The sequence below is a fragment of the Diadema setosum genome, chromosome 6 (genome assembly GCF_964275005.1).
Source record: "Diadema setosum chromosome 6, eeDiaSeto1, whole genome shotgun sequence".
NCBI classification, from domain to species: domain Eukaryota; kingdom Metazoa; phylum Echinodermata; class Echinoidea; order Diadematoida; family Diadematidae; genus Diadema; species Diadema setosum.
Genome location: NC_092690.1, coordinates 27,731,428 through 27,748,480, shown reverse-complemented (window position 1 = coordinate 27,748,480; position 17,053 = coordinate 27,731,428). Strand labels below are relative to the sequence as shown.

The following is a 17,053-nucleotide window of genomic DNA, read 5'->3' as shown; positions in this document are numbered from 1 at the left end:
ATAATAATGCCCTACGATTACAGCCTCAATATAACTTGGCATAATGAAATCAAACATTTGTATTATTTGTTTTCAAGTCTGGCAGGATTCGAGTTTTCAAGTAGCCAATCAGATGTACTGAAGTAGCTGTTTTGAAAGTAAAATCTCTGCAATTGTTTAAATGGACGAAAGGCCCATGGCATAGTTGAGAAATCACTTGATCCTTGCAAAATGCACATTTGTAGGCACAAAATGGACAGCAGTAAAGGGAAACAAAACAGGCAAGTACACCAGAAGATTAGCACAGGGATGATATTGAGGTTTGTTGAAACAATCAGAAATCAAAATTTTCAGGTGATTTTGATACATGGAAAAAGCAAAATGTGTACAGACTTGGGAAAAAGAAAAATCTGAAATCAGATTTAAATCTACAGAATATCATGCCTGTTAGCACTTTGTTGTGTGTACAAGTTATGATTCAACCAAAAGGATCAAGTGCACTTAGAATTTAAACATGGATTCAAGGTCTTCGCAGACCGTCGCAAACTCACAGCGGATGTCCAGCGTGATGCCGTCGTTGACGCTCTCGTCCAATGTGTCGCTCTCGGCGCGGCAGAGGTAGACGCCCCCGTTGTTGGCCGAGGAGACTGAGGGCAGCACCAGCTGACTCCTGGTGGAGGTCCCCCCGTTCTCGGCGTCCGTCACGACTTGTTCGCCTCCTGAAAGGCATAACAAACACACACACGTCAGATAGCACTACACAGACTATGTCGACAAAGTACTGTTTATGCCATATATAACAGTGAGTCTCATTATCTTGAGTCTGGACTTCGAGACAGTTTCGGGAATGGTTAAATTTACCATCGTGGAGTACTGGATGAAGAAATGTACAAATTCGAGAAAATACTAATAATATCATTATCATCATCATTGTTACTACTTTATATTTACTTTGACGTATTTGGTAACTTGCATTTGTCGGTTGACTCTCACTTTCATTTTGTTGCCTCTTCTTGGTACACCAGGTAAGGGTTCGCTGCTTGTTCAGAACCCATCGACATCCCACCCCCATTCCCCCCCCCCCCCCCCACTCATGCTGTTGCTAGTTTACTCTATTCCTATTCTTTATTCTTCTGTGGTTCTTTATCATGTTTGATGTTGGCTCCCTATTCATCCTTATCCTTCACAGGTTGCCCCTATGATTCTTGTGATCATCACTGACCCTCCTCTGCCTTTTGTCTGTCCACCCTCCTGCTTTAACCCTATTCTAACTGGGGGGGGGGGTCAAATTGACCCCCCCCTCGACGTTTCGCGCCATGATTCCGCAACGCGCAAAGATTTTGCCGCGTCGTTTCGTGACTTTTTTCATTCGAGTCTCCCGCATATTTTGAGACCAAATTTGCGACGTCCGGGTACACCGTTCTGAAGTTATGCAATGTTTTGCATATGCATGTCAACCCGAAAAACGCTCGAATTCATGATTTCGTGTGCAAATCCAATGCAAACTGTGTTTTTTTGTTTAATTGATATAAATTAGATTATTTCAACTTTTAACCATTGAAATAAATCAATTCTAATGTAGATAAGCTTGAAAAAGTGCCTCCAACAAATTTTGGCAAAAAAACAATGGAAAACAAAAGATCGAAAAAACAATAAAATACATAAGAAATTAACAAAACAATAAAAAACAAAAGAAAATGATTTTGATTGCGCTATTTTTTTACTAGAAAATTGTTTGATGTGTCTTGAGGAACTCTGACACAAAAATTTAATAATCCTTCAGTCTTTTTGATGGAGTTGTAGGTGAAAATATGATTTCATGCGTTAATTTGCATAATTAATTTATTAAAAAATATGAAATCAAAATTTTTCTATTGTATGACCATGTAATCTTGTAGTTGACATCCGGCTCTATGTTCAGGCAAAATTTTGCGGCGATTGCGCGATCGGCGGCCGAGATCTGAAGGGGGGGTCAAATTGACCCCCCCCCCTCCAGTAAAAACTTGGTCTCAAATAGCCCAGTTAGAATAGGGTTAATCCCCCTCCCCCCTTAGTTGTTGGGCTCCTTACCCATGACTTCTAACTTATCCCTTTTGTTTCCTTTGTTCTGTGTCCCTAGCCCTACTCTGTCTTTGTATTTTGCATGGCATGTTGTGTAAAACATGCATGTGTCATGTGTATTTGTGTGATTCAATACATTTTTCTCCTTCCTAGCACAATGAAGAGCACTTGACTCAACTCTTTCAAAAAGGGGAGTAATACTACCTTTTATAGCAAATGTTGCTAACAAGTCAATGGAAAGCATACTTTTCACAGTGAGGAAAGCAAAAAAAATTATTGTACAAAAGAAAAAAAATCCAGGCTGCCATAGACTTTATAAAATATCCTATACAAAGGCTAACTGAAAATCCGTAATAACAGGCATGCAATTTCATGCTGTAAAAAAGCAAAAAGTCGTGAAGACTGCCATGGAGTGTAATCTGTTCTCTCTCTTCTTCTCCTACAATTTGATATGTTGGTAACATATCTATTATTCCATGAAGATTCTTACTATCATAGAAAAGAGTCTGACATTTTCATTTGGTAATTAACAAAGTGATTACAACTGTATATCGTTAAAATACCATTTTAATGCAATGCAGACTTGAGAGAAGATTAGACGATTACCTTCGATGGCAATGCCATTGCGCCACCAGGAGATCCTGTACTCCGGATTGCTGCTGGCTGTCTGGCAAGTTATGGTCACTCTGTCCCCCTCCTTGGCTTTGTCTGGCTCTACAGTCACTGTCACATGGCTCGGAGGAACTGGGCATATGAAAAATGCAAATTGACCAACCAATGAATGAATAGGATGCAGTATGTGACTCATACGAAACTGATCATAGAATTTCAGGCATTCTAAAAAGCATACTATACAAGAATAAAGCTGCTGTTATGATCTGCCCCCCCCCCCCAAGGAAAAACGCAGTATCTACATCCAGCTCCATTTCTAAACAACCGAGATATTCACCATTTTATACTTTTGCCAAAGCCCCTGGAAAATATACTCTTTTGAAAAATTCCTTCATTGTGGAATTTTAGTCTATCTAGCTACCAATTTTCCTGGAAAATATCATTTTATGTTTTTGTTTTGTTTTTCAGTTATTGATGAAAATGTAGATACTTTGGGGAAACCCCACGCAATTGTCCGATTTCCCCAAGGAAAAACGCAGTATCTACAATGGTACGAATTTCCCCAAGGAAAAACGCAGTATCTACAGCGGAATGACTAGGATTAATCTTCTGCCATAATTATGTATGCATGTATACATCATTGTTCAAGTATTCTCTGGCCCTGGGGGATGCATCCTCCACCCCCCCCCCCCCATTTATGCCCTGATTACAGAGCAGGCTTCATAAGATTATTAAATAACAGATCGTTCTTGGAACGTTTTGCTTACGATATCCCAGACCGATCTTGCTGTAGGCCTATAGAAACGTTACGTGTTTACCTCTATATGAAGTTTGCCAGGGCTGTAATGTGATGCTACATGGCCTAGCCGCTAACTAGCATCTAGAATACTAGATCTAGATCTGTGCAGTCTAGGTTACATTCTGTCTAGACCAAAATAAATCTAAATCGGATGTCTGGACCTAGATCGATCTAGACTAGGTGTAGTTTTTATATCGTTTATTCTAGGCTGGCTACGTAGCAGGCTACACGAGTCTACCGCCTCAGGCTAGAAAAAAAAAAATAGCCTAACGTTAGAACTGCAGAAGGTTTAAGCCCTACACGAGCCAGGACTCTTTGATTAGAAAAAAAAAAAAAATACATCTAGAACCGGTCTAGAATGAAGTGACATCTGCTCTCTAGGCCTATTCCTTCTGGATTGAACCTAAGTTTAAGTTTTAACGTCATGTAAATGTGTAATGTAGGCCTAACTTTTTTTACTTGTAAGTTATGTAGCATGCAGCATGGGATCATGCATGCATTTTACACAACCCAGTCTCACTAGGGTCTAGACACTGTCTAGATCCGATAAGAATTAAAATACAACTTATTCTTAACTGTCTCTATTTTGTCCATTTACCGTGGGTACCTATTTTTCACATGGACCCTAATCTATTGTCAACTAGATCTAGGCCCTATGTAATTTTAAGACAGTATGGTATCTAGTAGATAATTGAACATTGACACTTTACTAGACTTAGGATTCTAAAAAGTGGTTAAGTTTTAGACTTCTTACTACAGGCCTGCCCTAGAGTAGGCCTATTCAAGTCCTACACTAGATCTTTCTTTAGACTTTCGGAATACGGACCCTGAAAGTTCTGATTAACGTTAAGTCTAACATTAGAAAAGAGACGCAAGACTCAAACGTTACTGTCTAGACAAGTCTAAAAGACTTAGACTTAGGCCTAACGTTAGATCTAAGGGAGGGTGTAACATGTTACATAACCTGACGTTTATCCGATACAACACAAATAGATCTAGGACCCTATTGCCTTTCGACGAAACTTTCGGATTCGGAGCCTGAGGAATTTTGACAAGGGTCTAGGCCTAACAAACTTACTTCACAACAAGTTAATATTGAAATACATGTAATACGGATAATGTTCATCATTGAGGTAGAATATGAAAGAATAAAGCTGATCGTTTATCACACAAAGCGAAGTAAACACAAATGTATGCATTTGTGTTTACCTCGCTTCGTGTGACAAACATGCATCTGTGTTTACTTCGCTTCGTGTGACAAACAATCAGCTTTATTCTTTCAATATTGAAATAGTTTTGAATAACTTACTCATTATCTGCAGATAAATTTTTCTTGAGGGCTAGGCTCACGAGTAATTTTCCCCACGACAACATTTTGTTTTATTCCAAGTACACACTCCCACTGTATGCTGACTAGCCGGGCCCTTTGCTGACTGCTGCACAGCATCAGTGCAGCTAGCTGCAAGCTGCTGTCAGTGTTGTGTTGTATTGTTTAATGTGCACTCGGTTAGTCTTAATCACACACTGTGTTTTATATTAGGATCACGATCTTATCAAAATATTTACTAATCAGTATTGTTTCGGTTATATATTTTGAACATTATGTCTTATTATTGAGCAAGTATATCTAAAGAAAGTAATTTACGTTCAAATTAAAGAACAACCGGCAAAGTACAGTCAGACCATTAAGTTATGTTACTCCCGCACGCACTGCGCACGGGGCTGCTTCGTGCGGCTGCGTGCGGTTTCGCACGGGTGCGTGCGGCTCCGTGCCATTTCATACGGCCTCGTGCGGGTGCGTGCGCTTCTGTACGCCCCCGTGCGACCCCGTGCGACCTCGTGCGCCTCCGTGCGGCTGCGTGCCAGTCAGTGCGCCTCCGTGCGGCTGCGTGCCACCGTCGAGTGCGGACCATCTGGCACGCTACCGTGCGAGGTGTTGGCACGGTACCGTGCGTGGTGCTGGCACGCTACCGTGCGAGTCCGTGCGAATCTAGCATCCTGCTAGTCCCGACACGGGACTCTTATCTTTTTTTCACTCTCTCATACGCCCTCATTGGCGGTATACGAAGGCAGTCTAGGCAGTGGACTAGCATCCTGCGTGCGAATCCATTGGAGGCCGTGCGTGCATGCATTGTAAATAATAATATCCCCTTTGTAAGTGTGTGCTCATGACTATGTGTGCGCCTGCGTGTCCATGTCTGTGGATCCGTGCCCATGCCTGTGTGCCTGCAAGCGATCGCGAGAAGACGATACGATGTACACACTGTACAATGTTCAATGAAAGCCCTTACAAGTCTGTGCAACTGCGTATTACATGTAAACACTCATGCCTGTCCAAAAATGGACGATTTTCTACATTGCAGAGATCACTTGCAATCTTTCGAAGAATATGGAGTACCATCACCGTGTGTACATGTATCTCTCCTTGCAAAGAAATTAGAAAAATTGTGTGGTTGTATGTGTGTCTTTATCACTCGATAACTTGAACAGTGTAGAAATAATCATGGTAATAATGACAATTAACAACAACAGAGAAAAGCTATTGTATAATTACATCAAGGGAACCATTTGTTGATGATGATGATGATGATGATGATGTTGATGATCACTCAAAAGGTAATAATAAATGTACATTGTAGATGTTCCATATTGTTACATTATCAGTATGGTGTATTATTATTTTTACTATTTTTGCCTCTCTTAAAAAAAAAACAACACACACACACATTCTTTGTCCTTTCTGATATTCCCCGAAAGCTTTGAAATATATGTAGAGCTTACACATTGTCGTAAGCAGGAGATAAAAAAAAAAAAAAAAACATCGTCGCTGCAGGATAGGTCGGTATATTAACAGTTTCCGTCTCGATAGGTTTGTAATCTTGGCAAAATACATATACATAGATTAAGAAATATATATATATATATATATATATATATATATATATATATATATATATATATATATATATATATTATATACATATACACAAATATATATAGATATTGATTGAATCGTTTCTTTATTCAAGAAAATGTTTTACATTACACCACCGGTCTAGTTATCCCAAGGTTTCTTTGAAAATGCTGCAAGCATCAAAATATCAAACATCGTAATTTTTATATACAATTTCCCGTGAATGCTAAGCGTATGAGAGAAAGAGATAGAAAAGAACAAAAAATTTCTGCCATATGTCTTGTTTCTCGCTTTATTGCAGCGTATGTCATTGTCGAAGTATAAATGCTATGATAAATGTTGGAAACAACCACATGAGAACTTGCACATTCGATTCCCAACAACCATTAAATCATTGGGGTCCGTAAAAAAGGTTACATAATACATACGAAGCACCTCATTATAATGTATTCGATGGACCGGTGCAGAAAAACTGGCTGTCTGTAATCGGCCTTTGAACATCTCTATTATGCTCATAATCCCCGACTTTTCAGATGGCGGCTACGAGCGCGTCCAGGGATGTTTTTGTATCAACATTCTGACTATTCATGGAGGTACAATGTAACCTGATACTCTGGCCACCTGGTCTATTCAAAGTATTCTTGCGTAATACACGCGCGTAATTATGTTAGGCTGTGTTTCACCATGATGAATATATAGGACCCCGTAGTAGCAATATCGGCTCTTGCGTTGTATGAATGCTATACAGGGATCCTCCATTTGGTTCGTTGGTCAAGTATATAGATTCTTTTAACGATATTATAAGCAGGCTGTCATTCATAAGTATGACAGAAAAACAAACAACAACTTCAAGCAACATCGAAGTTGAGTTTCGCGAACTAATCTTCCATTTGAGTTGGTTTCTCGGTTTTGTTTCAACAATTTTTATAATGTTGACAAAAGCCTGATGGGATGTTCAATATTCAATTAAATCATTGCACCTTTCTCGCAATCTTTGACGACTAATGATGACTAAACCTGTGAAATCCACGATTTATTTACTTATTTATCTATTTTTTTTTTTTTTTTTTTTGTATAGAGACGTTTTCTTTTTGAATTTATCTATCATGACTGCTTCCAGATTTCGACCATAATTATATCTCTTAGGTTTCCATGGGATCAATAAAGGAGATCAACGAGCGCATTTGTAGGTTTCCTGTCGGGTTTAATGTTGCAAAGTTTATGTGCAATCACGATTCACTTTCAACCCTATATACACCGTAATGTCGGGATGAGATTGTTCACTACACATCAAGTGAGATTAAATCTTACACAGTGTACTGTGATATGATATATATGATAAAAGTCATCAGCAAACGGGATAGATTATTGTTTTGTCTATGTGTGTGTGTGTGTGTGTGCGTGTGTGTGTGAGAGAGAGAGAGAGAGAGACATGAGAAAGGGTGGAGAATATATATATATATATATATATATATATATATATATATATATAATTATATATTCACTTACAACTATATGATCTTATAAAACACATGTTCAAGTCAGTTGACGGAACATTTATAAGCTCTTCCGGTCTGCCTATGAAACATCGGAGTCTATGCGATAAGAAGAAAGATTGAGAGATAGAGAGAGAAAAATAAAATAGGCTGGTCTTCTAAATTTTGTTCGATGAATGGTAATCTTAACACACTTTTGCAAACGAAATGAAATATTATACACGGCTAGGTTTGCCTATAATCTGTGTTACGGTGATATCTTATTAGATTATACATAATAATACGGGCAAAGTATCTTGGATAAGTGATCGCCACCATCGATGAGGATATTCAATCTAGACGACTAATTGAAGATGATGAGAATAAAGAAGACATAGTGGATAGCTGGAAAGGAAAGTAATGTGATGCAATGAGATAAAAATGAAGGAGCACGAATCGAGGCAAATGTATTACAAAGGAAGAGAAAATGGCATATTCGAGTGTTCAAAATGGTTTAACATTATGCGAAGATTTCATAGTCATTTTTTTTCTGTGTGTGTGTGTGTGTGTGTACGTTTGTTTTCTAATTTTACAGTTATGTAATTCAAACTCGTCGACAAAATAAAAGAAAAAAAAGATAGCGCCATGAATATGTTCATAATTCAATCTCAGTTTCCTCTCACTATATCCTATCACTTCAAAAAAACGTATTCAAATTAGAATGCCCGTAGACAATTCAAATTCGTCTCCATGTGAGAGAGCGTCTTTTCAAACAGGGTCGCAGGTGACCATTCCCGAATTCGACGCAGAAGTTAATTCAATTTAGCAACAACAAAAAAAGGCTGGCCATCGCGTATACTCCAGCAGCTGTAGAAGAAGCCGACATGATCATAGAAGTATGACAAGCACAAGCCACACAGGCTTGAAGGCCTAAAATTATTACATCACTCGAGAAAATAAGGAAAAGGCAATATCTTTGTTGAAATAAACAACATTTCTCCTGGCATTCTTCAATCTCTCATAACAGACGGCTAATTTTGCTGAATTGTTCTTCTCTTAAGTCATGAGTGTAAATCAATATTTGTTTAATTGTTTATACAGTACCAGTCATCCCCCGATAAAAGACAAGAAAGAAATGAAGAACTAATCTCATTCAATAAGCATAATGTATAAAGGAAATGAGCATTTGCTGCAATCGTTTATGAATATGAAAATGCTGCAATGTGCATGAGTGCGCGAAGTCTAATGGAATGAAAAAATGTAGTCCTACCTAAATGCATATATATCCTTATATATATATATATGTTACGCTGGCACGATAAGTGAATAAACCACTTCAATAGCAGCATGAAAACATTTGATTTCATCGATACACATGAGATAAGACAAGAACATTTCATGCTTTTATTGCCCAAAATACCTTGCTCCTAAACAAAGTGTTCAATTGAAGCGATGGGTTATCACAGGTCCATCTCTCACAAAATTGAATCACTCTTCACAAATTTGGAGCGCTTTCTACGAAGGCAAATGCATTCTATGGACCGGTGCAGAAAAAAGGAGACCGTCTGTAATCGGCCTTTGAACTTCTCTATTATGCTCATAATCCCCGACTTTTCTACGAGCGCGTCCAGGAATGTCTTTATATCAACATCCTGTCTATTCAATAAGGTACAATGTAACCTGATACTCTGGCCACCTGGTCTATTCAAAGTATTCTTGCGTAAAACATTCGCATATGTTAGGCTGTGTTTCACCATGATGAATATATAGGACCCCATAAAGGCAATAACCATCGGCTCTTGCGTTGCATGAATGTTATACAGAATATCCTCTATTTGGTTTGTTGGCCAAGTAGATTATTTGAACGACCTGTAAATGACATAATCAGACTGTCATTCATAGGTATGAGAGAAAAAAAAAAAAAAAACTTCAAGCAACATCGAAGTTGAGTTTCGCAGACCAATCTTTCATTTGAGTTAGTTTCTCGGTTTTGTTTCAGCAATTATCCCTTTCATAATGTTGACAAGAGCCTGATGGGATTTTCAATATTCAAATAAATCATTGCATCTTTCTTGCTTTCTTTGACAACTTTTGATAACTAAATCTGAAAAAATCCATGCTATTGCGGTACCTGCCATCCACACAGAAGTTTCTTCTCTTTTTTTTTTTTTTTTTTTGTATAAGAAGTTTGCTTTCTGGAATTATCCATTATGTCTGCCTACAGATATGACTTAAGGTTTCCATGGGATTTAATAAAAGAGATCAACGAGCACATTTGTGATTCAACAGTAGGGGTTAAATGCTGCCAATTGTATGTACAATGTTATAATTGACTTAAAACTCTACTGCCAAGAAGTATTGCTCATTACGAATCACATGAAATAAGATTTCACATAGTGATAAGACAGAAGTTATTTGTTATAATATTATTATGATGAAAACTCATCACTAACCGGAAAGACTATTGTTTTGTGGAATTTGTATATTTGATAGAACATTTATGAGGTCTTCCGGTCTTCAGGCGAAACACTGGAATCTATAGCGATGAGAAGAAAGATTGAAAGGGAGAGAAAGAGAGAGGGAGAAAAATAGGCTGGTCTTCTAAATGTTGTTTGATGAATGTACATATATTAGATATTGTTGTATATATATATATATATATATATATATATATATATATATATGTATATATATAAATATATATATATATAATACAGGCAAAGCATCATCGAGAAGTGATCTTCACTAATGATATTATTCAATCAAAGAATTGGATAACTGGAAAGAGAGGGAGAGAGATCAAAGAGGGTGGGGGGGGGAGAAATATGATGGTCTTCTAAATTCTTTTTGATGGATGGTAATCCGATCACACTTTAGCAATCGAAATGTAATGTTACATCCGGTCAGGTTTGCCTATCTATGTTATGGCAATATCTTTTGAGATTGTATATACGGGCAAAATATCTGTATACGTTTGTAGGCGGGAATGAAGTGGATAGCCGGAAAGGAAAGTGATGAAATGTAATGGGAAAGAATAAAGGAGCACTAATCGAAGGAAATGTATCATAAAAGAAAAGTAATGGAAACTTGATTATAAATAATGGCACATTATGCAAAGATTTTGCAGTCGTTTTTCTGTATGTTTTTATTTCAATTTCATAGTTAAGTAATTCATAATCGCCAACAAAAAATAGCTTCCTGAAGATGGCCATTCAGGTTTGTTTTCCCTTCGCTATATGCTATCCCTTCAAATGTAGCATGAACACACTTCAATTTATAGTCCATGGGCCAAGACCCGAAAAATGGGTTGTTGGTACCACCTGAGGTGGCAAAACCTTTTTGGTGTCAGTTTGTTTGTCGGGCAGAGATATGCTTATCAAGCTATGATAGCATTTCCAAATGAGTAGCTTAGTCATAATTTTTTTTTTTTTAAACCAATTTGGTCTCGTTTTTATATCCCTATACTTCTGAATCGAAACTAACCGCTATAAAAAGAAGAGCACTGTCATCCGTACGTCCACAGGTGTTCTGTTGTAAACGCGATGCGCTTAGTCTTTATTCAAGGCAGCGAAGGGAATATCCAAAGGGTTATGATGTCCACAGCTGTCACGCGGTGCGCTTATATAGTCTTCATCTGGACCAATGTACCGTTATCATATCTAAAGTTCCTCATATAAGGGATTATCTATACTATTTTTATACTACCCTCTAAACAAATAAATCAATTTTAAACAAAAATCACTCTGTTTATTTACAATATTATTCATTATAATGTATTGTAGTGTACCGGTCCATTGTTTTTGCATTATCCTTTTTTGTTGGATGAAAATAAAGCGACATCGGCGTGGTGTTAGCGTTTTCACACTAGCGTTTTTGCCGGAAAATGATAGATAATTGCAAAATACGGTAAAATTCAAGAGGAATCTTTTTTTTTTTTTTTGGTTGTTGTTGTTGTTGTTGTTGTTTTAAGATAAAAGGATATACACTGTATCATAAGCTTTGGATATTCCCTTCGCCGTCTAGAATAAAGACTAAGCGCACCGCGTTTACAACAGAATACCTGTGAACATACCATAGAGCTGCATTTTACAGCTCTACGGAACATACAGAAAACAGTACTCCTGTGCTTATTTTTAAGGATGTGCCTCTCTTAATGATTGCGATTGATGTTCAACTATTTCTTTCACGCAAGCTTGAACAGGAAGAAGCTAAAATTCAGGCAAGGAGACGAGTTTTCTTCCATGAGATACAATCATTAAGACATACATCTATTCCCGAAAGTTGTGTGATTGCTTATGTGCTAAAGAATTGTGTCCATTACATGAATCAGGCACTATACAAAACGGTTGAAATCTACTGAAAGTCGAACTTGTTTTTTTTTTTTTCATTTCCATTTAAAGCGGGGATAGACTAGAAATTTGTTTGTCTATACTGACAGGAGACATTACATTTTTCCAGTACATGCTCCGCATTTAAACAGTCACCATATTTTCGTGGTCAGAATCAGATAATGGACAAATGATATATTATAAAAATGAAAATACGAAACTACGAACACGCCATATGTACAAATATTATGAACTTCAATGAATTAAACTTACTTGTGATATTCTGCATAAAAAACAAGCACGCCGATTAGATAATTTAATAGAATTAATAGAACACACAGCAATATCATGCATGGCGGATCAAATCAAGTTCAATTGGTGAGAAAGCTACATGAAGTTAAAAAGTTGACTTCTTTTCGTTTCTCTTTCAATTCATGAAGACAGAATTACATTGTATATCTAATGAAGAGGATTGTCTCTGTTGCGAACGATCGCTATATATAGCACTGTTAGTCGTCTGCGCAAATCCTAATCCCTAAATACTTAAATTTCTGCTTGATAATGTAATAACCCTGCTTATAACTTTATAAAGGACTCGCAAATTCAAAGTTTCAAAACGTATACTAAAATATTATATTGCACACGGTGTATTTCAAAAAACATTTTGAATGCGTTGTGTGTAAGCATGTTAATAGCATCAATCTGCCTTTTATTTTCCGTACGTAAAGCGCGCAGAAACGTAACCAAACGTTACCAAATACAGTGAAATGCATTGTACGGCGTGGTACTATCATTAGAAGTATATCCCATTCCTTTTTACTTTTATTTGCTAGAAGCAGTCGTCAAACCATGCATCATTTTCGTAGCGACATCATTTAGGAATTAGAATGTATGAAGATAATCGGTACTCATTTATTTTGCGCTATTGACATAGCATTTACATTTTCCAACTTTTATTGACATGCAGTATTATGTTACTGTATGGTTACGATTACGAATGTTGGTTATGAATTCAAAAGACTGGTTTATTAATCGAAATATAAAGGTAATAGCTGTTTTGAAAGTAGTTCGATGCAAATTCAAAATCGAAATCATCGTCATAGGGGGAACTGATAGCTCTAGAAAACTTGTTGAAGCTAGTAAAGATTGCCGTATGCAATCTTTGTAGAAAGTTTTGACTGAGGCCATCTTTCGAGTATTTTGAGAAATTATATAAAGAAAATTATTTGTTTTGATTATGTCAAGAATTAGTTTGAACTATGAGAACAAAAAGGCGCGGTTACCCAAACAATGTCGTAGTTCGAAAAGACATGATGGGTAAAGTGAATTCATGACTTGACTAATCCTTACTGAATTGATGATCACTACTGTAAACTATCAGTTACGTCTTGTAGATGATACCTCTGTAATCGTAGTCAAAATTCTTTTGAGCGATGAGACGAAAACCAACAAACAAAATGCCGTGTATCATCGCTCGAGATTCCAACATTTGGCGTCACCCGACCAACAATAAGTGACGAATCAAATGGAATATCATGTTGTGGGTTAGCAGACTGTGTTACGATTTTTAAATGTTTCGAGCAGTTGTTTAAAAAAAAAGAGAAAATGAGGCAAAGTTCAAAAAATTAGAAAAAAGCACGTAAATGCCGGCGATCATGTTTGATAATCAAAGTAAGAGATTATAATCGGCCGTGCGGATGTATATGATTGCCTTATTTACATGTCTGATTTCTGTAAACTATGTTATATTTAAATGTAAGTTCCCTTTCCTCCTTGATAAAAGTTGTGTTGGGTTTTCGCTAAAGGCATTTATTAGGAAACACTGTAAAAACGACAACAAATGCGTACTATACATCAAGAGATGACCTATACATACATGAAACACAAAAATTTGTGTACGTTCTGATATAATGCAACTGCTTGTTTGTTAGTTAGTTAGTTTGTTTGTTTGTTTTGAATTACCATGGTCTTTGTTGAGGGAAAGATGAAGAAAAGTAGTAGAGTGTATTACTCTCAAATCCGGATAATTGCGATAAGTGTGTATCCCCGCCCTTTCTATACAGGTAAACGATTTAAGCTTGCGTATGCTGTTATAAAAGCCTGCATGTGTCACGCAGAAGAACTGATTCCGCGATCACTTTTAACCTTTCATAAAATTCACGTTTTAAGATAGTAACGACAGCTTGTAGGAGATAGAGTAACTTAGCGTCCCTGACTGTGGTTCTGAAGACAAAAGGGGACTGAAAAATTCTTTTACAAATTAGCAGACATAATGCTGATCCTCCAACCCTGTTGCTCCATTCAGTCACTGATTCTGCTATCAATGGCGAAGAAAGAATACTGGTTGCGTCTTTATCCACCCCTTGATAGCAGGAAGTTTACCTTTCATTGTTTAAGGCCTCGTTGATGCGGGGTTTACTCGGATACAAGGCGTGAACAGTGTCGTCCGAGTTCTTTCATTTGAAATTCCTCAGAATACGCAATTCAATGGGCAATTAGCGCTGCTACTTCGCAAAGCTGTTAGCCAAATTCTTTGCAGACTTGACCTCTCACATGTCAGCTACACGCAATACACGACAAACAGCTATCATTACAAACATTCTGATTAAAAAACAAAACAAAATGAAGAAGCACACTTTTGAGTAGCGACACAGCTTTCTGTCCCTTTCTCAGATAGGTCCTACCTCTAAAAAAATACACAGATGACAAGAGTCAGAATATCCTCAAAAGGGAACACGACCTACATTGTATTTGGGCATCAATAATGTTTATCTTCCGATTTCTCTCCATGCCGTCGCGGCCCAAACCATCATAAGAAATAGGGCAATAAGTTTTATTAACCAGGGAAACAATAGTATGCATTACATAAATTTGGCGAATTATCACACGAATTGTCGACTTAATAAAAACGAGAATACATGTAATTGACAACTTATAGGCCCTACTATATCTCCAGAGATGAACTTTAAACAGCAAGGCACATACCAGGGAAAGAAAGTTATGATTATTTGAATGAATTCATTAATGAGGCCAATTAATAACCGTTGTAAAAGTACACACTCGCATACAGAGGTTTCAAGTTCGATTATTATGATCATTGTATTAGCTCATAGATAAAGTATTATAAATTCTGCGTGATCGTTCGTTGGAATTATTTTTTTCAGCGCGATTTGTGCGTCACATCAATCACCACTTCATGAAATGGAGGGCATGTATCAAACGAAACTCGCTGGTCATGCAATCGATAGCCTTGGTCAGCTCACTATTATAGCGTAATTCTAAAGCCCTCACCGCTTGACCGCCGCGCGCACCATGCTTTGTTTTGTCTTCAATGGGGTCAAGAGCAATGCCTCATTAGCATACACCCTAGAAACGGAGGTGGAGTCTCAATCGGGCAAGAACAATAGGTGCGAAACGCAACGCAAAGGCGAGCGTTCGAAAAAAATGTAACCGAAAAAATTGTCTCAGAAAAACTGTGATTTGGGACACTTGTACTCATTTTTACACGCTGAAATTTTCTGTACAAACAGATAAAACATAAAGGAATCAAAATCCGCATAAAAAAAAAATTCGACCCGAGCACTGCTTCCCCTTCATTTGCGGCTCATTACGGGAAAACTCGCCGTGCGACTTATGACTCATTTTGTCGGAGCGCCACACACGTGATGCGCTCCGTCGGATTGAGTCAAAAGTCGCAAAAAATGAGATCGTAGTTATGCCTATATGTGAATTCTACAGACACTAAGCTTTACACTGATATGTAATACAACTCATTTGGACATCCCTATGGATCATAGAAACGAATATTATCTACGCTTATGATGTCAGTCCATTTTCTAAATAACGGAGAAAATCGCTCTTAAAGTTCGGGCTATGTTCAAGCTAACAACCTGTTTCTTTCACTATAGACGAAACAATACAACAGTCCTGCTTAGCGACGGCGTTTACGCTCAATCGCACGCACTACCGTATACGGCATAGCTTGGATGTGTAAGATGGCAAATGACCCAATCGCAGGACAGGTCTATCATTCACTATTCTAACCAATACGGCAGCCCGAATGTGAACTGAAGTGCGTTTGTGTCCGTGCCGCTGCCGCCGCATGAATGAGTCGGTAAGCGTTGTGTGTCGGCTGCGGTGACTTAGTTGCCGCAAGTTTGTAACTCTCAAACAATAGGAAACAGTAGAAAGAAAGAAAGAAAGAAAGAAAGGCACGCAATGCGTATTACAACAAGCGTCTTTTAGCGAGGGCCTTGATCGCTTCCATTCTCCTCCCATATTGTTGTCAGTGGAAACTAAAGGACATACGTTTAGCAAGTACCTATAGTCCATGGGCCAAGACCCGAAAAATGGGTTGTTGGTATCACTCGAGGTGGCAAAACCTTTTTGGTGTCATTTTGTTTGTCGGACATAGATACGCTTATCAAGCTATGATAGCATTTCCAAATGAGTAGCTTAGTCATAATAAATGAATTTTTAACCAATTTGGTTTCGTTTTTATATCCCTATACTTCTGAATCGAAACTAACCGCTATACGAAGAAGAGCACTGCCTTCTGTATGTCCACAGGTGTTCTGTTGTAAACGCGATGCGCTTAGTCTTTATTCAAGGCAGCGAAGAGAATATCCAAAGGGTTATGATGTCCACAGCTGTCACGCGGTGCAATTATGCGCTTAGTCTTTATCTAGAACAATGTACCGTTATCATATCTAAAGTTCCTAATAAAAGGGATTATCTATACTGTTTTTATACCACCCTCTCAACAAATACATCAATTATAAACAAAAATCACTCTGTTCATTTACAACATTATCAATTATAATGTATTGTAGTGTACCGGTACATTGTTTTTGCATAATATTTCATTGTTTGAATGGAAATAAAG

The 17,053-nt window shown here is 37.6% G+C and overlaps 1 protein-coding gene across 1 annotated transcript in view; it reads right to left on the bottom strand.

Moving 5' to 3' along the window:
* LOC140230060 (nephrin-like) overlaps window positions 1–17,053 on the bottom strand; it is a 71,902-nt gene that overhangs the window by 15,171 nt on the left and 39,678 nt on the right. The window contains exons 12-13 of the mRNA XM_072310267.1: window positions 2,641–2,784; window positions 531–698 (exon numbers count right to left, since the gene is read on the bottom strand). Of these exons, the coding sequence (XP_072166368.1) occupies window positions 531–698; window positions 2,641–2,784 (312 nt within the window). The remainder of the gene's footprint in view (window positions 1–530; window positions 699–2,640; window positions 2,785–17,053) is intronic.